The sequence below is a fragment of the Leiobunum rupestre genome, chromosome 8 (assembly GCF_980474605.1).
Source record: "Leiobunum rupestre chromosome 8, qqLeiRupe1.1.hap1, whole genome shotgun sequence".
Lineage (NCBI taxonomy): Eukaryota > Metazoa > Arthropoda > Arachnida > Opiliones > Sclerosomatidae > Leiobunum > Leiobunum rupestre.
This window is the reverse complement of record NC_143391.1, coordinates 19,905,386-19,929,975: the sequence shown is the minus strand read 5'-3', so window position 1 is coordinate 19,929,975 and position 24,590 is coordinate 19,905,386. Positions and strand designations below refer to the sequence as shown.

General features: G+C 37.0%; 2 protein-coding genes across 3 annotated transcripts in view; one reads left to right on the top strand and one right to left on the bottom strand.

The window, feature by feature from the left end:
- Positions 1-4,102: 4,102 nt before the first annotated feature.
- On the top strand, positions 4,103-6,157 carry LOC149932676 ((3R)-3-hydroxyacyl-CoA dehydrogenase-like). Its single transcript, XM_090155948.1, has 3 exons — positions 4,103-4,309; positions 4,429-4,665; positions 5,309-6,157. The coding sequence occupies exons 1-3, from the start codon at positions 4,141-4,143 to the stop codon at positions 5,662-5,664; spliced, it is 762 nt and encodes a 253-aa protein (XP_090012074.1). The 5' UTR covers positions 4,103-4,140; the 3' UTR covers positions 5,665-6,157.
- The window catches only part of LOC149932675 (acidic mammalian chitinase-like), a 44,727-nt gene continuing 26,134 nt past the window's right edge, over positions 5,998-24,590 (bottom strand). The window contains exons 1-6 of one of the 2 annotated variants that reach the window (XM_090155946.1): positions 9,521-11,068; positions 8,912-9,245; positions 8,615-8,851; positions 8,258-8,555; positions 8,057-8,176; positions 5,998-6,245 (exon numbers count right to left, since the gene is read on the bottom strand). In XM_090155946.1, the coding sequence (XP_090012072.1) occupies positions 6,105-6,245; positions 8,057-8,176; positions 8,258-8,555; positions 8,615-8,851; positions 8,912-9,245; positions 9,521-9,647 (1,257 nt within the window). In that variant the 5' untranslated portion in view covers positions 9,648-11,068 and the 3' untranslated portion in view covers positions 5,998-6,104. Of the gene's footprint in view, positions 6,246-8,056; positions 8,177-8,257; positions 8,556-8,614; positions 8,852-8,911; positions 9,246-9,520; positions 11,069-24,590 lie in introns of those variants that run through there. The other variant, XM_090155947.1, reaches the window with a different exon arrangement.

Sequence of the window (24,590 nt, the reverse complement as noted above, 5' to 3'; positions counted from 1 at the left end):
ACGAAACAACCGAGATTAATTTATTCAGAATATTATAAATTAAGTAGTTACAACAGTGAGTTAGACGTACTAAAACAATGCACAATTGACTTTAACCCTATTTACGGTACAAGTTTAGCAGTTAAAAATAATACGAAGCCAATTTTAATGAAAGAAATATCTACAGAGGGTATTTGTATTTTTGTCGCTTACGAAATACTTGCCGCATAGTTAACGCTCATTTTATTTCAACTATCGCCCGATCAAGATACCGTAGATATCTGGTAGTGGACGACTCGTAGACTGTCGGAACCTGTTGACGTTGTGACACATACCGCATGAAAAAGACCAAAACCGTCCAATTTCCCATATCATATAATGACTCGCACACCCAGGATATCAATGACTGCATTAGGAATCGTAGATATCCAAATATCCACACCAACAAAAAACTTATTAACAAGAAGCGAAAAACTTACCATTCACAAAGCACAGAAAGCCACTTGACTAAACGTATATCAATAAATGACCGTAGAGGGAATAGTTAGGGTTCTTTATAAATAAACACAAACGAACCCAATTGATGAACTGCATTAAACATCTTAATCAGCCGAGAAAACGTTTAAAATAAATTACGACCGAGTTGAAAACCAGACCAACTCGATATGTTGTTAATAAATGAATTATTAAGCTTGAAAACCAATACGCTAAACCTAATAGATAAGAATATACGACTGAAAAAAACTAAATAAATTACAAAAAACTAACGGGTTCTACCCTTTATCTTATCTGCTGACTGCGCTAAAACAAGATTTGACCATTAAATTTTTTGAAAATGCGACGTATACACTTTGAAGGTTCCGTCAAAAATTATCCTTTCCCAAACGTAAAGGTTCTCAAAACATTAATACACAAAAAATAAGTAAAAAGGTTCCTCCAAAAAATGAACCATTTTGCGGAAGAAGTAAATAATTTTAAAAGAATAAAAGATAAAACAAATATACAACCGCAAAAATAAAACGTCAAATAATAGAAGAAACAATCTTAAACTCCATTCATTAAAAAAACACTAAACAAAAGTACCAAATTGAAATAAAGCAACTTATTATATTAAACAAGATTAAGTCTTTATAATTTTTTCGTAAAAAAACCACATTAGGCCTTCACAATTTCATTCGTAAAAAAATTCAGGACTTTGTTAACTATAATGCTTACAATGAGTGTCTTATTTGCAGTGTAGCTTGAAGTTATCGTTGGTTCTGTGGTAGAGCGCTCGACTGCCTAACTGAACGGCCCGGGTTCGAAACCTGGGTGACGCATTTGTTTTTAATCAAATGAGAAATCGCTAAATTAGAATTTCTTCGATGCAATAATTTCAATTTCAATTCTATTTCAATTAAACCAAAATTTCGTACTCTATTAAATACGCTTCCGATAAAGCTGAAGGTCTAATTTTCAATAAGGCGTAACAAGTGTCGGTGGTTCTGTGGTAGAACGTCCGCCTGTCAATCAGGAGGTCTCGGGTTCAAATCCCGCCCGATGCGATCGCAAATTGATACTAAGACGAATACCGTGTACAACTGGTGGAAACCCTGCCATTGAACGTTGAGAGGTAGCATTACACTCAGCACTCGGTCCGTCCCAAAGTCATTAAGAAGAAGTTGGAGAGAAAACGCCCATATAAACACAACAGACTCAACATGCACATCCATCAGAACACAAACACAACAAATTCAACACTCACAACCTACGCATAAACATTACAAAAACGTAATACACTAAACCGTCACGACGGTGAGCGAAAAAACACCATCCAAACCAAACCGCAAATGCATCCGTTAACGCTCACCGTCGCACGGTGGTTTTGCCAACCCTTTGAGAAACTGCGTACGCAGTGATTACACTTTGCACCGAAAATGCGAACGCGTTCGCAGTCCTGACAGACAGACACACCCACCCACAGACCCACACACAGACCCACCCACAGACGAACCCACAGACCCACCCACAGACCCACAGACAGACACGGTCGTTGTATAACCCCTCCTAGGGGACTTTGTCCCCTCGGAGAGGTAAAAAGTATTAATATACTCTTCCGCTAAGCTGAGTTTATAATTTTCAATGAAGCGTAACACGTATCGGTGGCTCTGTGGTAGAACATCTGCCTGTCATACAGGAGGTTCTAACCCCGCTCGAAGTAATCGCAATTTGATACTAAGACGAATACCGAGAACAATTGGTGGAAACCCTGCCATTTGGACGTTGAGTACTCGGTCCGTCCCAAAAGTCAATAAAAAGTTGGAGAGAAAACACCCATACATACAAACAAACTCATCACCCACAACCACCATAACACAAACTCAACATTCCCACACTACACATAAACATTACAATAACAACCTTTCCAATAAAACTGAGTTGAAACCGTCGCGACGGTGAACGTTATAGAAAAAAAAACGGACACAACCCAACCGCAAATTCATCCGTTAACGCTCACCGTCAGACGGTGGTTTTGCCAAAAATTGCCACCCTTTAAACTGCAAAAACGGTTTTTCGACTTTGCCCCGGTAACGCGTTCGCAGCACACACACAGACAGACAGACACCATGATTGTAAAACCCCTCTTAGGGGACTTTGTTTGTCCCATAGAAATCTCATAGGTAACTACGGCCGAGCTTGACGCCAGTTCGCCTTGAACCTTCAGCCAATGAGAGGCCGTAGAGTGGTTCCGCCAAGGAGGATAATAATCCTCCTTGGATCCGCTACTATAGCGGGAGATAGGTGACGTCATTCTCTCTGGTGACATTAAATTCTTGGCAGAACCACTCTTTGAGCTCTGATTGGCTGAGATCTGGCTATCGTCTGCCACGGCGTTTGGCCCATTTGCCAGTTACACGGCAGCATTCTAGTTACCTATGAGATTTCTATGGTTTGTCCCCTCGGGGAGGTAAAAACAAATCGTGAAATAGTTCGCTTTTGTCGACCCCTTTAAAGCGTACGATAATTCCATCGAAATTTATAGGGCGTACTATAATTTTCATGGCGTACGATATGGTACCATTATATCGATAATTCTGCCTCAACGTACGATATTTTTTAGATTTTTAAAAGACCTACGAACGATTTAAATTTTATTATTAATTTATATAACATCTACTTAAAAATGAATTATTTACATTTTCTGTCGAACGTGCTGCGTAATTGAGTTGAAACTGAGTTGAAACCGTCGCGACGGTGAACGTTATAGAAAAAAAACGGACACAACCCAACCGCAAATTCATCCGTTAACGCTCACCGTCAGACGGTGGTTTTGCCAAAAATTGCCACCCTTTAAAGGGCAACGCAAGTGAGCTGGCATTTGTGTGAATATGTATGCAAAGTGCGAAATTTACGGTAAACTCTGCGTGGTCTCGCCAGTACTGAGGGGGGTGTAGGGGGTTAAAAAGCACGTTACTTTTTCTTTATTTTGCCACAGAGCTTGCGTTGCCCTTTAAACTGCAAAAACGGTTTTTCGACTTTGCCCCGGTAACGCGTTCGCAGCACACACACAGACAGACAGACACCATGATTGTAAAACCCCTCCTAGGGGACTTTGTTTGTCCCATAGAAATCTCATAGGTAACTAGAATGCTGCCGCCTACGGCCGAGCTTGACGCCAGTTCGCCTTGAACCTTCAGCCAATGAGAGGCCGTAGAGTGGTTCCGCCAAGGAGGATAATAATCCTCCTTGGATCCGCTACTACGAACGATTTAAATTTTATTATTAATTTATATAACATCTACTTAAAAATGAATTATTTACATTTTCTGTCGAACGTGCTGCGTAATTGAGTGTGAGTTTATTACTCCTAGCTGTTACCGCATTTTTTTTTATACATTTTTAAACGTATTAAGTTCAGTTAATAATGACAATAGGCATTTTGTTTATTTCCTTGAAATAAAACTGCTGTAGTGCTTTCCAAAAAATCATCTAAATTCAACGCATTTGTGTATGAATTCAAATTTAGCGCCAAAACGAAATGTGTGATAATTTTCTAGGAAAATCAATATTTTTTTGGCCTAGATACGATAATTTCAGATTTTTGAAGGGAGGATCTGGCAACGCTGTTCAAAGGTCATGGTCATACCTCGGAGGCTCGGGTCATAGCGTGTAGTTAATGGAATGGCCACCATGAGTCAGTTATTAGCTGGTCGTTTTGCTGTAATTACTGGTGCTGGTTCTGGAATTGGTAAAGCCGTAGCTGTCTTATTTTCTAAAGAAGGGTCAAATATAGCTTTAGCAGATATAAATGTTGCATCGTGTAAAGATACGTTTAAAATCCTTGCGCCGGGTAAGTTCCTACGTTTTCCTCTAACCAAGGCTTACAATTCCTAATAACTATCACATCTTGGATTAATAATAGGACTATTATTAATCCAAGATCACATTATTATCATTACTTTTCTTTAGGTTTAAAATACTCCTGTCATGAGGTAGATGTGTCAAAATCTGATTCTGTTACAAACTTATTTGAATCAATTAAAAAAGAACACAGTAAAATACCAGATGTAGTCGTAAATTGTGCCGGAATTACAAGTGATAGTTTCATGGTTGAAATGACTGAATCCCAATTTGATGATGTGATAAGGGTCAATCTGAAGGGTACATTTTTAATGACACAGATTGCTAGCAAATTTATGATACAAGGTACATATGAGTCAGAAGAATATCATAATTTTTAAGGTTAATATAGGTAATTATGAAAAAAATATTTTTGGAAGGGCCGTGACTTTAAATTACTTGTAAAATAAAAATTTAAATATTTAAATTTAATGCCCTTACATGGGCACTTTAGTCCATCTCACTATAAAATATAAATTAATGAATTTAATTTTGGTTTTGAGTACACATCTCCAAACTGTGGGTAAATGCGATACATGTGGTGGTATAAAAATCTAAACCAATGTGACATAAATTTATATCTTTATTAGTTTATTTTTATTTTGAAAGTTATATCTTCCGGTGATAACATTATCACACCTTGTGATGGATAAAATTTTAAATTTAACAATATTTATCATCGAAAATCCAACACAGATTTACTCTTAGTAGAAATTCATTTACCAAAATTATTGGGAACTTTTTTTTGCGATATTCTTTTTTAGTAGCCGTAGGGGTGAGATTTGTTATAAACAGCCACTTTCAGATAAAAAAATATATGGTAGCTTAACAGCTTAAATTGAGTCAAATCAATTTCTAAAATAGACAGGTTGTGTGTATTTAAATATCCTTCCATCAATATTTAAATTATAATAATTTTTGATTAATATATTTTGTTTTTTTAATATAGAAAACCTGACTAATGCATCAATTATCAATATATCCAGCATATCTGGAAAAATAGGTAATATGGGTCAGTGTAATTATGCTGCAAGTAAAGCGGGTGTGGAGAGCCTTACTAAGTCGGCATCAAAAGAATTGGGAAAATTTGGTATACGGTGTAACATCGTAATGCCCGGCTTCATTGATACACCAATGGTTGAGACTGTTCCTGCAAAACTGAAGGGTCTCCTTCTTAAACAAATACCTCTGGGTCGGTTTGGAAAACCTGAGGAGGTAGCTGAAGCCTGTGCTTATTTGGCTTCAGACAGAAGCTCGTATCTTACAGGAACAACGCTAATGGTGTCTGGTGGTTTATTTACTTAATTGTAGTATTATCTAATTTTGATAGCTTCCAGTTATGAAAAATATATTTTATACTCATAAATATTGTTCAATTCTAGATTTGTATACTATGGGTTATTCCTTCATAGTTATACTGGCTGCGATTCTACTCTCAATAACAAAACAATTTTTGTTAAATATGATAAATTCAATGGGGCCAAGAACTATTTTTATTAAAAACGAGAAATTCCAAAAGGCCAAAAACAATTTTTTTACATTATCTTGTAATTGGATTAGAATCGCAAAAAGTATTTTTGAAGTTAATTTGCAATTGAATTATTTGTACAACTATTTTGATAAATAATTTAATGTACTTTATATTTTATTATGATACTCAAAAGACACAATGGCTTTCTAAATGAATGAAGTTCGAATAAGTTACCTATTTACAAATATTAAAAACGACGTAATTTATAATTAATTTAATATCCTTTTTTAAGAGCCCGCCAGATGGCTCTATGTATGGGGAATTTATTTTTTCCATCGCATTTTCCTTCCCAATCGTCCGTATTCAGACTAAAGGCCATCACACCTCCACATCCAACTTCTCTAGCCCAAACAGCCTAGCAAAGAAAATATTTTTAAATACAACCTTATTATATGTAACAAGAGATAACCATAATAAAATGAATAAAAGAAATATATAATTATTAGCTAAGAACTGTATATTTCTGCAATATTTCTTAATATCTAAATGTTTCAGACGACAACACTCTATAGTGTTTGTACGCGCTAGAAAATCCGAAATTCTTACGAGAAGAATAGCAGCTTTAACCTTGACAACAAATATTTCTCGAGTTTCTAAAGTTTGAGGTTTGCGCGGGTTATTTCCGTTTAATATATATTTATAGTGCACTAACAAATTACACGTTTCTCTCACCAGGTGTAATAGAAGTTAGCGGTTATTTGCGCTAGCTATGTTAAGTTCCTACTCCCTTGTCAAAATGTTACCGGAATTAAAGACGATAAATGGGTCGAGTTGCTATTCTTCTATATTATTTTAATTAGATAACATTAAAACAAGAGCACTACGTTACTTTATAGCAGGCTTATCAGGGCCACGTTACAAGATTAGGAAATTTCCTAGGGCCCGTACTTTCGAAGGGCCCTGATTCTTAAGTCACTAAGTCACGATTCCTTACAGATGTTTTAAAAAAAAAATGGAAAGCTACATCGGGGCCCGGTTAGGGGCTTGGCCTATGGCCTGGAAAACTGCTAATGCGGCCCCCGAGACTCTTCAGAGGCTAGAAGGGTGGTTTCATATTTTAGATTATGTTCTAATGGTGGGTACTATACTATGAACAACGATGAAAGGGTAGTGAAAAATTCGCCGTATAAGCCGTTTTCATAAAGATATTAAGTTGATAAATTTATTATTTCTTCATAAATCCTGGACGCATCATCACTTTTGTGTACTTACAAGGAGACGACCCGAGGTGTAACACACCGATTTTGTTCAAACTCGGGGGTTTGGTAGACCTTCATGTTACTTGAAACACCCTAAAGGGAAATGTCTCCATAAGCAACCGTTTTGGCATGGCAACCAAAAATGTTTTTGACAAAACAAATAGGAAATTTTCCCATTGAATATAACATGGGAATCTGACCAATTTTAAGGGGGTTACCCTCTGTAAAAATTTTAATCAATTTCGAACTTATGTATTATTTTTTAATTTATATTTTCTATTTTTAGCATTTTAAAAAATTTACATTTTTTGACACGGGGTACCCTTAAAATTGGTCAGATTCCCATGTTATATTCAATGGGAAAATTTACATTTTGTGTTGTCAAAAACATTTTTGGTTGCCATGGCAAAACGTTTGACTATGGAGACATTTCCCTTTAGGGTTTTTCAAGTTACATGAAGGTCTACCAAACCCCCGAGTTTGAACCAAATCGGTGTGTTACACCTCGGGTAGTCTCCTTGTTAGTACAAAATGCAGTCAGAAATTATTTGACTAAAAAATTAATAAAATTCAATAGTAGTTAATTACTCGTGTTTGGTTGGTCGGAATATAGTGCTTGGTACAGCTCCGTATCGCTTACTAATATCACGATTTTACCGATTAATCGGTTCGCGTCAAAATTAATGATTAATTTGGAAAAATATTATGATTTTAACGATTATTGAAGGCAATATGAAATATAGATGGCTCTTCAGTGATAGCTAATAACTTTGAATTATGGCATTTTCGATCGAAATCAGTATCGTATATCTTGATTGGTCCGTAACAAAAATTTATATCGGTATCGGTTAAACCTCAAAACCAAAACTGTGAAATTACTATATCGGTCAACACTATATATCTCGAGGGCCGTGGTGAATTAAAAAACATTCAATCATGATTTTCTGTATTATGGTCATTTACTTACTTTGACGGTAACGCTGTAGGGATCCTCGTAAGATATCCAGTTGAAAGTTTTGTAGGCGAAAGGAACTTGACCATGGCTATCCAATAAGGATTTTCCACCAGATTTCTGAAACTCGCAAACCTGCGAAAGAATGTTAATTGTCGTCATTATAAGAATTTTATGGATTACGGGGCTCTAGCTTTCTGAAAGGGGCTAATTTACCTCGGCATACGTTATAAGACCTTGTCCCAGGCCCGGGCCCTTCGCTGGCGATCTGGCGTGGAAATGCTTTGGATATTTGAGCGTATACGTCCTGGCGTACGTCGTGACTCCCACGTTAATTTTAGCCCTGGGCATTCCTTGAAGGGCCCAATTCTCCACCGACCAGGCTACGTTCCGACTTATATCGCTCGGCGTGGCGTCCGGTTTCGCGAACAAGGGACTGTGGTGCTCCGTGAAACCCGAATCCTTTTGATAGAAGTAGTAGTCGTAGGACATTAAGTTCACAAAGTCCAGGTGCCTGTAGAAAACGTAAGGCTCGTAAAATGATATTCAAAACCTGCAATTTTTGGATATTACTTGGCCATCTTTTCAATATCGTAAGATTTCGTTAGCAAGGGGGGTATGGCAGCGACGGTAGCCGATAATATTATTTTCTTGCCTTTCTCGTGAAAGGTGTCGTTCATTTCTTTGAGGAACGTCGGGAACCACATCCTATCAGTCTCTTTGCCCTTTAGGAAACCCGGGAACTCCCAATCAAAATCCAGTCCGTCGAAAGGGTAGTCTTCGAATAAGTCCAATACGGAGTAGATAAACCTAATTAAATTAAATTATTTAAAGCCTCCTTAAAATCCGTCTTGAATGTATATTTCCAACCTGTATCTTAAGAACCACGAAGCGAGCATTTGGCTCATGGGGCCTCCTGGTCCCGATCCGATGGCCAGAAGGACTTTCATGTCGGAATGAGTCTTTTTCAGATTTAATAGTTTTTCCAGATTCTTCCAGTCATCCAAATCCTTAACAGTCAGGGTCAGGGTATAAGGGTCGATCATGGCGTATCCCGCCAAGAGGTGCGTGCAGCGAACCCCGCTAACATTCTCTGGCTTGATCCTATAGCCGTGAACGTGAAGGTCGTTTTCCAGGTAATAGTTACAAACGACCCGCATGTGTTTCTTCACGTACTCCGCTTCCTCTTTGGCCTTTTGCTCCTCTGAGAAAATATCAATGAATTAATTAGTCGGTAGCTACTTCGTAGGTTTCCATCCCACGACGTGATAACGGTTCGCCCATTTAACGTAACGCGAAGATTGGAATCGTGGGTGAGTAACGCGTACTGAAAGTCGCGGCAGAACAGAATTTCAAAAGACTTCGCTATACGTAGGCAATTTGTAGATGTCTCGTGTACCATAAAATTTAGTAAACTCGGCAGTTGTCTGTATATAGGTAATTTTGAGATTTATCAAAAGCAACGAATATTGTACTCACTTAATTTGGTTTCTTCAATTTCTTTGATCATTGTATCCCTGTTATGAGTGAATTGGTCGTGCATACGGTAGTAATTGCCAACCGTCATCAGAAGAGCCAAGGTTCCGTAGGTATACGGGTTAATCATGGTTTCCTATATCCTTTATTTTGGTATCCTAGTGCTCCCGAGTGTAGTATATCCTTTCAAACGCGCACCTAATATTCGATTAGCAGTTCCAATACTGAATTTTTCGCGGAGTTAATCCATGTTCTCTGAAAGTGGCAAACTACGCTTTCATCTGAAAACGGAGCCGGAGACTAACGCGAGAGAGAGGCCGCCGCTATTGACTTGGTAATGGAAATTGAGATTCTTTCCTCCTAATGTCAAGTTTGTTAATTCGGGACACCGTCTATTTTTACCCCGTTCGTGCCAGTGACATCCCTCCAATTTGCGTTCTGATTTCTTCGATGTTCTCTAATCCCTCGTGTTTTTTTTCTTGTTTTACCCCCTTTTCTTCCAAAATATTCTCACCTACGAATAGTTTAAGAGCACCGGTTTTCCATCTTTCCCCTCCCTTCCAACGGTATCACTCGCTCATTCTGGGCGTCTTACCGCAACCGAAGAACCCACCCTCAAATCCATGCCTTTAAGTTAATCTACAAGCGTGTACGTCCTTGTTTAGCTTATCGTCGTGTGCCCTTCAGCTTCGCTCTTCCACCGTGAATATACGTTCGCACACATCCACTAATCGTCGAATAGTTTCGAAGATAGTCATTTATTTCGTAACGAAGACTTCACCTTCCCTCTAGCTTTCAATTAGCGAGCTTTCTAACGAACAACCTACTACAGTGCGGAAGAAAGAGTCAGTCGACGATACTACCGGTATTACGCGAATGATCACGATAAAGTATGGTTGTAAATTCAGGTTGCGATTTATAGAAATAGATAAATAATCAATATTTATTTCTTATCTGAACATTGAGGATTTTTATATATGCGAACCGCGCCTGTATCTTTCTACCTCGGGCCCATCTGGCGTACATGATAAGCGTCGAAGAATATTTCCCTGGTAATGAGTATACTAAATTTACCCCCTGGTGGTTTTTTTACCTCTTAATTTCGAGTCCGGATCCGTATAAGGAAACAGAGCGGCGAATACCCATCAATTGGCTCCTTGTTTTCGCCCCAGCCGAGATACATCGCCTCGCCGCGATTCTCTTTAACCCTTTAAGGGAAATTCGAGGCTGATTGTGACCCAGTGCGAATTGCGCGCCAATACCGAAGAGACACGTTATATAATGAGCTCGATTGACGCTGCGCCGTGTCTCTAGGGGGTTTTCTTCTTATTCGAGTCGTCCTACTTACGCGGAAAAAAAATCCATTTCGATCAGCTCTTCGCTACTAAAGACGCCAAATTGTATGAGATTTCGAAGAATTATACGCGATTGAAATTCGGCAACTAGTTTTCGCGCGTAGTCTCGGGTTTTGACGACTTCTTGATGTCTGGGTGTTTATTGTTTTACAAGGTCATAGGTAGACGCTATCGAGTTAAGAGTTCTGGGCATTATATTATTATTATATTTGGCACACGGATATGTTATTTGATGCTTATTCGAGATAGTTCTGGGAAATTACCTTCGCGCAAATGTTACGATCGGTCATTTGAACGGAACGAATCTTTATTGAAAGGACCTACTTTTAGCGTTTAATCACGTTCAATTATTGGATCATACTATTTTTTTTACGTACGGAGGTGAATTCCCTCTTTTAACAAAGAGATGATTTTGGAAAGGTGATTATTTATATAGGGATGTAGAAGATAGGGTTAACCCACTTTAAAAAACAAAGTTCTGAGAAAAGAGCCATTCATTTTACTGGCCACTCGGTGTTCCTTAATCTTCACTCATTTTAAACCTTACTAGGACAAATTGACTTCTAGGAAAATTCGTTGGTTGTTCTAGGAAATGAGTCGCCGCTAATATAGATGACGCCACTCTCCTGGATTTCGTTTGTTTGCTTACACGGTCTATATTGACAGTGTTAAAAAATATTCAGATAATGGTTATCTTTTCATATTGAAATATGCATGCAAAATAAATTTTGGTTTACTATCCGATGAGCACTTTCCAAAGCGGCTATCAATAAATCAAGAGGTTCTGTTAATTGTGTCTTTTTATTACTAATTCCTAGTTAAGTTAAAATAGATGAAATAAAGTTTACAAATGGTATGCAAATTAGAAAACTCATAGGTGCAGGAACAGGGGGGCAGTGCCCTTCCCAAATTTTTACTGGGAGAGGAAACAAAATTCTCGGGGACGTCATCACCGTTATGAGGAAAGTCTAGTGTCATCAAAGATAATATAAACCTCGTACCCAAGATTCGAAATAACAGTCTCGCGCGTTGTCAGTAGCGCTTACCCACTACCTACCGGAACTCCGAAAAAATTAGCTCCGCAGTTACCATGGTAACCAACTATAGATAAGACCACGGCCAACTTTTAGTCCAAGAGCCCATGACAAAATAAGCATGTGATAAGGTACACGATGGGTCAAGGTATTTTTAATTAGGTTAGTAATTTGTAACAAAGAACTGTTTGTCTTACGGGTCAAAGGGTGGGCTTTCCGGAAATACGAGCCACGTGACGTCACTTCCGGTGACATTGAAAATTGATATGACCTGATATTGTTATCATTCGATTGGTCACAACGTTCTCTTACCAAATACCCCTAATTTAACGATCAAAGAAGAACCAAGAGGCGTATAAGATTAAAAAACTAATTTTAAGCCCCTCCCAAATTTACATGTATAAGACATAATTACTTTTTTAGTCTCATACGCCGTTTGGTTCAGATTTGAATCGAATGATACCAATATCAGGTCATATCAATTTTCAAGGTCACCGGAAGTGACGTCACGTGGTTCGTATTTCCGGAAAGCCCCCACTTTGACCCGTAAGACAAACAGTTCTTTGTTAAAAATCACTAACCTAATTTAAAAATATATGGACCCACCGTGTACCTTATCACATGCTTATTTTGTCATGGGCTCTTGGACTATTTGATGACAAGCTCTTCGCGCAACAGCGCTTCTTCAAAGTTGGATGGAGGCCTATTTTTCGGAGGTCAAGTGCCGGAAGTGGGTAAACGCTTCGTTACAAAACAGTCAATCGGAAAGCTCTCAGAATTTCAATCTAAGGTACGAGGCTTATATTAGCTTTGGTGTCATCTCCTTTCCCCCCTTACGCCCTATCCTAGAGCCATGGCCGCCATCTTGTGTAACTTTTACTTTAATACCACCTACACTAGAAAAAGGTAAACGCCACGTTTCTAGTTTTAGTTGTACCAAAATATGCTTGGAATTTACTAAAATCTAACCATTTTTGGGTAAATCCCAAAAAAAAGGCAAATATCCATTAAATTCTGTCTAAGATCCGCTTACATTCCAATCGAAAGAAAATTCCCTCTCTTCTACTCATTTAACCAAAAATAAAATTTGTATACGGGATCATTAATAGCTATGCCCCAGGGATGCTTGTCTTTGATAAAAACATTTTCGAAACATAAGATTCGCCAGGAATATATATAGGTGCCGAAGAACGTTGAATGGCAACATTTTCTACTACAAAGTTGCCTATAAGGCACCCGCAGTGCCATTGGAGGCTATTTTTGTTATTGAATGGCACAGGTCTTATACCGGGATCTCTCCGTTAAGTCGGGTTTAGCGTAATATGTTTATAGTTAAACTAAAGTTTTCAACATAAGTAAAATTTTTGAAATCAAAGAATAATGAAAGTGCCAATCCTACAGCAATAGCTTTAAAGTCTTTGTCAAGGGTTTGGCCGGCTTAGAATGGTCTATTATACACATAATAAAGTATTAGCCTAGCTGATTATTATTATTATTTATTATATAATACTTTAGAAATGTTTACCTAGGGAATTAGGTAATTCAATAACAAAAATATCCTAGTTTTACAACCTCCATATGTCTCTGCAAATAGGTTATCATTCTGAAACATGTAAGAGCACGACCCCAGCTTTTCCTTGGTTGAAGGTTCTCTGGGATCTAAGTATGTTTTTGGTGTCACGGTAAGATGAAACGAAATACGCAAGTCGCTAAACGTAGGAAAGAGTATCATGAATATTTAAATTCTGCGATTACCCAAACTTCCAAGAAAATGGTGTTGGTTGCGGAGAAATATAATTATTACCGGAAATAATTTGGTAGGACTCAATAAAGTCATATCACGTGACGCGACTTCACCCATGCTTTTTCTCATGGGTCCCATACAAAAGCTAAAAAGTGATGCACTGAAAATACCATCAAGAATGTACATATTTATACTTATCATAATAATAATAATCAGCTAGGCTAATACCGAAGGCACCACCTTAGGCCCAAGTCATTATACGTATACAGATTAGTCTTGGGTCCGATAAAGGCGGGCTTACAAGACCCAACTCGAGCCCGCGGGTCGGGCCGGGTCGGGTTTAATTTTATAATTTTTTTTCCGGGCTGGCCCAGGTCGGGCTTTTTACATAAAACTGACAACGTCGGGTCGGGCTTTTTATGTATTAGTGATTGGGCCTTCAAGTTGCTATTTTATTGGCAACAGCAAATCTCTATATACAGAAAGCGAATCATTATCACGTGTTCATCATACTCTTGGCACGTTCGCTAATTTTTCACCGTTTCTCAAAGAGCTCCAAGCGCCATCTACTGAACAAATTTGAATCGTGTGAGTCCGCTCTAGCATTTAGTACAAGCTATATTATAAACATAAAAAGTGCAAATTTTTCGGGTCTATCCGGGTTTCAATTTTATCGGGCCTGTTCGGGTCGGGTTTAAAATTTTAAAATTTTTCTTGGGCCGGGCCGGGTCGGGTTTCCGAAATGAATAAATTATGCGGGCCGGGTCAGGTCGGGTTTTCAAATTAAATAATTTTGGTGGGCCGGGTCGGATCAGGTTTCAATTTTGTATTTTTAAATCGGGTCGGGTCGGGCTTTAAAACTAGCCGGCCTGACTCATCTCTACTAGTCATCTAAAGAGACTTATAACACCTTTTAAACCGGTGGTCGGGTCACAATGCGTAGGGATAATGACTATGTTGAAACTATCCGCGAACACCATGGGCTAGTTTTCCCATGAGGGTGGATAGGTAAAACATCACTGGCGTGTGCTTCAATCGCTTAGGTAACCGCACTCATTTGATTACTTACAATTGTTAGCAGTGGCGTAGCCAGGATTTCGTTTCGGGGGGGGGGGGGGGAACCATTGAAAAAAGAAGTAAAAATATAAAAATATTTGTACGTACGACCATACGTTTCGGGGGGGCATGGGCCCCCTGTGCCCCCTCTAGCTACGCCACTGATTGTTAGTGGAAAGAGCTTACTGATAGAGTGAGAGGGGGATTAGGAGCAACGATGAAAATCGTTTCAACATATATAGTTTTTATACTTAAATAGAAATAAATATATTTGTGATGCCATCGACGATAAAGATCTTATTTCTAAAAGAGGAATATTTTATTCGAAGCCTCGTACGTCTTGAGTCATTAACGCCCGCTAATATTGGGAAACAAAAAGAGACAGCCATTTCTATTTAGTTTCCATCCATAAATAAAAGAAAAACAATGGACCGTTCGGGCTGTCGTAAAGCTGTATTATTCTAACGTGTCACGATCAAGGTTTTGAAAAGATCGTAAAAAAATCACGAGTTCAGCTCGTGGATTTCTCCGGAAAGTCTGTCATGTTAATATTTAAATGAACTGTAATTTATAATGCAATATTTACTACGCAGTTTTTTAAAAAAGAAATTGGCCTCGGTTCAAAGACTACTTAGAGCTTTATTTGAGTTTCTTCTTTCTGACTCATAACTGAGCAGTTTTAAGCCATTTTTCCTTTCCAAAAAAAATGTTCTTTAATGGTTTAACCTTGAATGTATGAACTGACGAAATGGCCTAGTCGCCCTTTTTTAATTAGTCGGGAAGATTTCGAGGCGCCTTTTCGATGTTATTTTTAAGAAAAAGCGCTCCTGGAGATTATTTTTATACTAATGAATGTTTATTTTTATTGCGTTAGTACATCCGAGTGAGGACAAGGTCTAGGATTCGTCGATTGATGTGCCTTATAGCTAGATTTATGAAAGAACTCGCCATTTTTGTCATGGTTTACGGCAAATTCCTACAATATTCAATAGGTTAAAGTTCAGATAATTGAAAAACCCTTTAGCAAAAGATTTTAAAATTGACGTAAAGGGAATGTAGCCTCTTGTGTTTTTTTCGCCAGCCAAAGGGTTCCGATTACAGGTGTGCAACTGCTATTGTTTGGGGAATCGATTGGGACATCAAATATTTGTTTGTAGCTACTGAAAATACCAAATCAAATATTTATATGTCGTATAGTTTGGTCGAATATTTTTTAATGAAAATAACAGTGCCTGTTAACTGATCAAATACTAAATAGTCTTTAAATAATTATTTAAATTGGTGTTTTCTGAAACCATTGACGAAAACAGCATTTTCTGTCATAAATATACGATAAGGTATCAACTTTAAAAAAGGAAAAGCTTTAGTTATTGCCTACTCTTTCAAATATTTAAATTAGTATTTTTCAAAATGCCCGCCAATGAGTCACGTGGTTTTCGTTGCGACGAATAGTATTTCGAGTACTAAAATATTTTGCCGTTTTTGGTATTAGCATATGTAACATAATTACTCATAAGTATACTACTAGCTCTATTTCTTCACTAACGGTTTGTTTCACAGATATTGCGTCATCTGTACCCTACGTGATATTTGACGTCATATTTGATGTCATATTTGACGTCATCGAATCTCATATGCCGATTATGCCGTCGCACAATTAGCTCTACGTCTGATAAACCGACGGCTATTATTTTAGTAAACAAACCTGTTTGAACAACCAAGGCTTAGGAGCTAAAATGAACTACAATATAGTGTCAAGTGCTGTTAATGTAATTAATTTGCAAATTAATGCAGTTCTCGGAGACTCACGTTCTAAAATAAATTTGCATTGTCAAATAAAAGAAGCAGGTTTATTGGAAAAAACAGTTGAAATTCAGGTTGAGCTTTTCTGGCGCATCTACAAGGTTGGATTCTTTTGAGCCTAGGCCTAACTCTTCTAGGCTTGATATGGGTTTTAATAACGCTGGTGGAATATCCCACTTCGACGACTTGTTCCATTTTCAGAAAGCAATCACTTATTGGTCATTTTCCCTAACCTTTTATTTTTCAAAACTACTCATTATTTAACTTCATCCGCACAAACCGAGCGAGTTTATAAATTTCAATAAAGCTACATTTTGCTGACTAAAATTCCGACACCAAAAATTCTTTCTCAATTTAGAGGTTTTCCATTGGCTTACATACATATGTTAGTAGCCAATAGTGTGACTCCCAAAATTACTAGGATGAATAAAAAAGGTTAAAACTTAACGCAGTCCACCTTTTTACTGGTTTGTGGTGAACCGTTAGTGAAGATTTTTGAATGGAATAAAGGTACAGTAGCATACTTATGAGTAATTATGTTACATATGGTATTAGTTTGACTTTGTTGCTTCAGAATATATTTTTACCACCATTTTAGAATATTCAACTATTTGATCAAGAAAACTAGTATTAGCGAACAGTTGCAAGGTCTATTCGATTTGTTATTCGCTTGAATTATTTGGTGTAACCAAATATTTTATGAACCCTTAGTTCCGATATTGGCCACTCCTTCCTATGGCTTTCGACATTTTCAGCGCTGCTTAGTGGTTTGTTGTGGAAATAATCTATAAAATTGACGGAGATTATTTTTCCTTTAATCTAGTTCCGAGTTAAGGTTCGCAAAAGCGATGAGGATTAGTTATCAGATTAAATTAAATTTTCTATCTTTACTAGATACCACGTCGCTGTTATCTCATATTGTAGTATAAGCTTTTAATGAGGAAAGTTGTTACTCCGAGTATGCTGAAGATTGCGCTACACAACACTAGGAGGTTTTCCCGATTTTTATTTAATAGGGCACGTGACGCCTGCTCGGTGACGCCTGCTCGGTGACGCTATCTAATTAACAAGTGACACCGAGCGTGCTTCGCGCGCCGTTGCTAAATAGAAACGGTAAAAATAAGAAGAAAACATTAAAAACAACTAGTAGTATAGCTACTCTTAACTTTAACTGACTAAATTATTACAACCTTAATCGTTAGTAAATAATATTAATAACAATTTAATCATATCATCACATGTTAATCATTTCATAAAAAGTAATCATTTCGTCACAATTTAATCATTTCGTTCCAATTTAATCACTTCATCACAATTTAATCATTTCATCAGAATTTAATCATTTCATCACAATTTAATAATTTCGTCACAATTTAATCGTTCCATCAGAATTTAATCATTTCATCATCATTTAATAATTATGTCACAAATTAATAATTTCGTCACGATTTAATAATTATGTCACAAATTAATAATTTCGTCACAATTTAATCATTTCATCACAATTCAATCATTTCATAAATTTAATCATTTCGTCACAATTTAATAATTATGTCACAATTTAATAATTTAATCACAATTTAATAATTTCGTCACAATTTAATAATTCCATTACAATTTAATCATTCCATCACAATTTAACAATTTAATCATTCCTTCGCAATTTAACAATTTAATCATTCCTTCACAATTTAATCATTTCATCACAATTCAATCATTTCATCAATTTAATCATTTCGTCACAATTTAATAATTTCGTCACAATTTAATCATTTCATCACAATTCAATCATTTCATCAATTTAATCATTTCGTCACAATTTAATAATTTCGTCACAATTTAATCATTTCATCACAATTCAATCATTTCATCACAATTCAATCATTTCATCAATTTAATCATTTCGTCACAATTTAATAATTTCATCACAATTCAATAATTTCATCACAATTCAATCATTTCATCATAATTTAATCATTTCATCACAATTCAATCATTTCATCACAATTCAATCATTTCATCGCAATTCAATCATTTCATCAATTTAATAATTTCGTCACAATTTAATAATTTCGTCACAATTTAATCATTTCATCACAATTCAATTATTTCATCACAATTCAATCATTTCATCACAATTTAATCATTTCATCACAATCCAATCATTTCATCAATTTAATCATTTCGTCACAATTTAATAATTTCGTCACAATTTAATAATTTCATCACAATTCAATCATGTCATCACAATTCAATCATTTCATCACAATTCAATCATTTCATCACAATTCAATCATTTCATCACAATTCAATCATTTCATCACAATTCAATCATTTCATCACAATTCAATCATTTCATCACAATTCAATCATTTCATCACAATTCAATCATTTCATCACAATTCAATCATTTCATCACAATTTAATAATTATGTCACAATTTAATAATTATGTCACAATTTAATAATTTCATCACAATTTAATAATTTCGTCACAATTTAATAATTCCATTACAATTTAATCATTCCATCACAATTTAACAATTTAATCATTCCATCACAATTTAACAATTTAATCATTCCATCACAATTTAACAATTTAATCATTCCATCACAATTTAACAATTGAATCATTCCTTCACAATTTAATCATTTCAATCACAATTTAATGTTAAATTAAATCCGATTTAATAGTTTCAAAGCGGAATAATTATGCTAGTGATTTGCCCCTAGATTTTGTAGCATCTCCCTAATTTCAACTGTAGCAATGATTCTCCGTTATGACTGCGCTAAGCAATCCTTTAAAGACTGTGTTGAACGAATTGCTTTTGGCAGCCAGTCAGAAGAGCGCTTTCCCCTACAGCTTCGTTGCTATGGCTGAAAACCAAATGACATTTAAATTTAGATCTTCTAACATTATGCTCCCCACGCTGAGAAAAAAGTAGGTTTCCAAAACATTTGAAATAGCGTATTGGGCCCCGGCTACTCTACATTCTGTTTATCTTTCAAAGTCCAGAATTTCCAAAAGCATTGGAAACCTGAGAGGAAATGGCCCAGACTTTTATCCTCCGTTGTCATTGACAGCTTTCGGAAGATTGATTTTGTGAATTCGTAGAGGCGAATTTTTGCCACCAAGATTTTAATCACAAGGTAACTCTCGGGTTCCCTTTATGATAAATTAACTGTCGATGGTTGTTTTACCAATTTGTAACTAATTTAATAATTATTATACAAGAAACATATGTTTTACGGTTTAGTTTACAGTTACACGGTAGATTTAGTGCCCCAATAAATTAATTTCTCAATCTTAAAAACGCGTTTTTTTTCCAAGGTTTATTTCATTCGTTTAGAATTCTCCTTGAAAAGTTCCATTTCGGGCTATTAAATTCTTGCGAAAGAAACACTTTTCCCCCTTTAAATTGTCCCTTCGATTTATAATTTTTCCAACACTAATTTTAAACTGTTAGAAAAATTGTAATTTTCGTCCATTATCGACATCTCAGAGAAGATGTGTACACCTCGGATTTTTGAAACTGTTCCCCCGGGGTGCCGCTGTGTTTGAAAATAAACGGCTAGCCTTGAGAATGCGGAGAAACCGATTTTAGAAAACGTTCCCGACGTTTTTTACTGATGAAGAAATCAACGTGTTCTTTTTTAAATTTATTGTTACGGAAGTCGCTCTCTGACTTCGAGCCCCCTCGCGGCGGCTACGCGCGTTAAAAATGTTCACCCCCTTTTAGTTTCTCGTTTCGGTTTCGAGAATCACTCCGGCATTCGGAGTCGGGCTAAAGCCGTAGAAGCCCGTCGACTTCTCTACATTCGTAATCGATAAATACATCGGGTTACACACATATAAATACGCCTCGATTAAAATACTATGCGGCGTTTTGAAGCTGCAATTGAAGATACTGTTGATTTGGCTAAGTTGTATACGTTAAAATATCAGAAACTGCCGTTGCTGTTTTATGGTTAGGCTTAGCTGACGCGTTCTCTACCGCGATGTGAACAAACTTCGGGCCAGTTGTTTCTGTAATGGCGTCTGCTTGTACCGCGACAGACATGTAGCGAGAGTGAATTTACGAACTTTTCGTTCTTCTCGCTTTACCTTTTTAATTTATTATAATTTTTCTGCTAAACGTTACTACACCGAATTATCACCCTTAAAGACGGAAATCTTCTTTCTTAAGTAAGTAACAATTTTTGTATTCAAATTTGTCATTTGACCTAAGCCTCGGCTAATGATTTGTGATAGAAAAAAAACGCGTTGCCATAACAACCAAAGCGCCGAGGCCCCTAACGAAAACCGTTAAATTGTCTTTAGGGCGCTGGAACGATACTCCCGACGCTTGTTAAGGCCTCAGAATTTACCCAGAAATATTTTATCGTTTGATATTCTGGGGAAATAATTTTAGATCACGCAGCGAATTTTGTACGAGTTGAACAAGGATTGCGTTTTCCGAGTCTCCGTTTACATTGCGGAGAAAGGTTTATTGAACGCCATACAACTTCCTACTATCGCTACCGTCCAGCATAATTTATCCCGCCTCTTTAATAGCTAAAAATATTTCTGGGAATAAAAGGGTAACGACCCATTGATGGTTACCGCTTCCCACTATGTTGTGTTTTGGTGTAAGCGTTGCCATAGATAAGCCTATTTATTTATCGACAGTACATTCGTTCTCGTTTTTTGAAACTACACTAGAGTATTGATACCACTCGTGACATATATAATTGCTAAATTCGGTGAAAAATAACTTCACCGCTTTGTACAGTTTATTCGATAAATATACATATGTTGTGCCCATAAAAAATGCAAACAAGCTGGAACTCGCGTTATCTTTTGTTGCTTCGATTATTGACATTTCACGTTAGTTAAGTCATATCTTTTTAAGGTGACCCTAGACTTTAATCTTCGGCATTTGGGTATGATTATTATTGCCTTTTTCAAAGAACTTCCAGGTTATCGAATTCCCGATGGCAGTATATCTAAAGACACATTTTATCTCTGTCAATGAGCGTTTTATATTTGTTCAACCCTGGAAGATTTTTACGATATTTCAAAAAATTAAACTGCCAATATATAATTACCAGAGGATTTACTTCGTCCTAGACCTAAAAAGATTAAGCGAATACCAAAGTGTGTTTGTAAAGATAAAACAAGCTAGTTTTTAGCTTTTCTCTTCCTATATAAAAAGAGACGGCGTTTCTGCGGGTAAATGCAAAACTTATCTCGTCCTTATCAAGTTCTGCTAAAATACCTCGCAGTCTTCTGGTTTCTGTTTATACTACTGGAAATATTAACTGAGGTAAGGGATAATATTTTGCTCCGGAATAAAGTTTAATATTTCTTTTAAGGCTCCTTTTAATTATTTTGATTTTCGGACGCCGGGATTAGTATAGCCGATAATCTAGAGGTTTTAATAGATTCATAAACCAGTTTTAAGTTTTTTTTTCTTCATTAATGTCAGGTTTATCTGACGCTTAAAAAAATTGTACCAAAAATTGCGGTTTTGAAGAGTCATTAAATTTTTTTAAATTAAACTTCGATAAATTAAGCGATTTCTGTATAGTTACGGAAAGTCTTGATCGGGGAGTCCAGGTTATGGGGGCTGAAGAAGCTGGTACAGGTAAAGGTACGTTTAATTGGGGAGTTGGACACCGAACCCCCTTAAATACGCCACTGCATCCTAATAAAATATTCTATAGTCAATTCAAGGTTGTCTACGATGGAATTAATTATGGTCGGGTAGTAGTCGTTTATTTAGGCTTTTCAATTTAAATACGAACCACATAGATGATTTTCGTCTATTAATTTATCGACGTTCATAACCTTATTTAGGCTTTTCAATTTAAATACGAACCACGTAGCTCATAAACTGCATAATTTTCGTCTATTAATCAGACACTTTGTGATTTATCCAGCAATTTATGAACTTCTCGCGTTGGCCGCTAGGTGGCTCTACGTAAACTGAAATGGCTAATTATTTGAATATAGTTCGTACTCTATAATACGCGTGAGCGCGCAATAGCCCTTTAACGTCTATTAAAACAAACCGAATTTATTTAATTTAAGGTATAAAACCACTTAATATTACATAAGTATTTAGAAATAAAATAAAAGGTATTTTTTTTTATCAAACTGAATTACCAAGGCTTAATTTTATATCGAAAATCCTTTTCATGGGGAGAGTTGAGACAATAAATTAACGAAAACGGATAAATTGGAAAATTCAAGAGTTCAATTCCGGGTAAAAAGGCTCGTTATTGGAAACGTATTTCGTAGGAATTTTATGGTACAAACCAAACATTGGTTGCGAATTCCCCTTTTGAAAGGAAGAAGAGTGGAGTGGAGTGGAGTGGAGGGGGTTACTATCGCCAGCTTCGGTCTCGCTCTTGCGTTTCTTTTTTCTCCATCGCGGGAAAAGAGAGAGGGGGGGGGGCGTAGAGGCCTCAGGGCAGTCCATCCGCGAAACGGCGTTTTCTAGGTCGCCGCGAGGATCAATATTTCGGGCATTTTGGGCTCAAGGTCGCTCCGGATTCCGTAGATACAGGTTAAGAGGAGAGAGAGGAGGGCTCTCCATCCTTTCTCTCTGGAGGCCGAGTGAGAGTGAGAGTGCGAGTCCACGCGGTGCGCTCTGCCTCCTACAGAGGCACCTCCCGCGTCTCTTCGACGGGTGGGCCGCAGCCTCCGAATGTCGATTTAACCTAACAGTCTCGTCGAAGCCGCCGAGAGGTAAAGTCCGCGCGGTCCGATCAGCCAACTACGACTGTGTCGTTAGCTTTTCTAACTCTTTACTACAGCATCCTTGGATTCTTCGATCGTAAACTGACTTCCATTTATCAGTGGGGTCCCTGGCGAAACACCCTAGCGCCAAAATGGGACTAGCGCCCTCCGTCCGTTAACCATATCAGCCGCTCTTACCTCAGTTCCTCCCCTCCCCTCTTTTTTCCGAAGTTGACGTACCCGACCGACTTATTAGAGCTCGTAAAAGGGTTTATTCGGCTTATCTTAAAGTTGGAAATCGGCGGTGGGTGGTCGCGGCCGGGTGCTTAAAAGAGAAAGGCTTCGGGAGTAATGAAATAACTTTTCGTATAACATTCGACTTTCCAAAATATTATATATAGTAGTTTCGTTTGGTTATTTAATATGGCTGGAAAGTAGCCGCTGTGTGACTTTTTCGAACGGGCCTAACCGTCGATTAAGTATTTGGTTCTGTGTTTACACTTGCCACTCCAGAGTATTATTAAGACGTCGTGTGGGTTCGGGAGATCTTCTCGTTTAAACGTCACTTTTACGGGAAATCGTCCGCAACACGCGAGAGGAATAAATATCGTATAGGCTAAAAATAGGTCACGCGCCTGTAGAAGTGTTCGAACCGCTTTGCTCCGGCGCGCTGTTAAGTTGAGCACCACCAGGGGCATAGGGTTTTCGTTCTATTTTTACTACACCACGATTCCGAATATCTCCATTTTAATACTTGATTAAAAATTAGCTTTGAATCGGGCGGAAACTTATGACAAAAGGGACAATTATTAACTGAGGTAGAGATACGTTTTGTAAGGACGATTATGATATGTGAGTAATTGCCTAAGGAAGGAGACCAATTAGTAAATTAGCGTATTACTTAAATACGGGATATTGTATGTGGTTAAAACGTTAATTGCATTAATAGATGACGTCATTGGCGTGTTAAATTGTCGGTAAGCGTTTTCAAATAGAAACGTTAATTCTGTTGACTTTTTTTATTTTTTTTTAAAAACTGCGTTAAATGGGATTTTTATTGATTTCTATTAAATTAAGTCATTAAATTTAATTATCAATTTAAAAATTTAATTGAGCTTGCTCTGAATTGACATGTATGTTAGTACATTTTCATAAATAAATTTAACAGGGTTGCCTGGTTTATGGTTTAAAAAATTTTTTTTTAATCCTTTTGGTTTTTTAACCTTGCTACTATTTACTATAAATTTTTCCCAATTAATAATACATTTTCTTAACAAAACGCTACGAAACTAAAGCGTCTTCTATAGCATCTAAACTTGTGTTTTTGTTTAAAGTCTTTAACAAAGATGTTCAAGAGT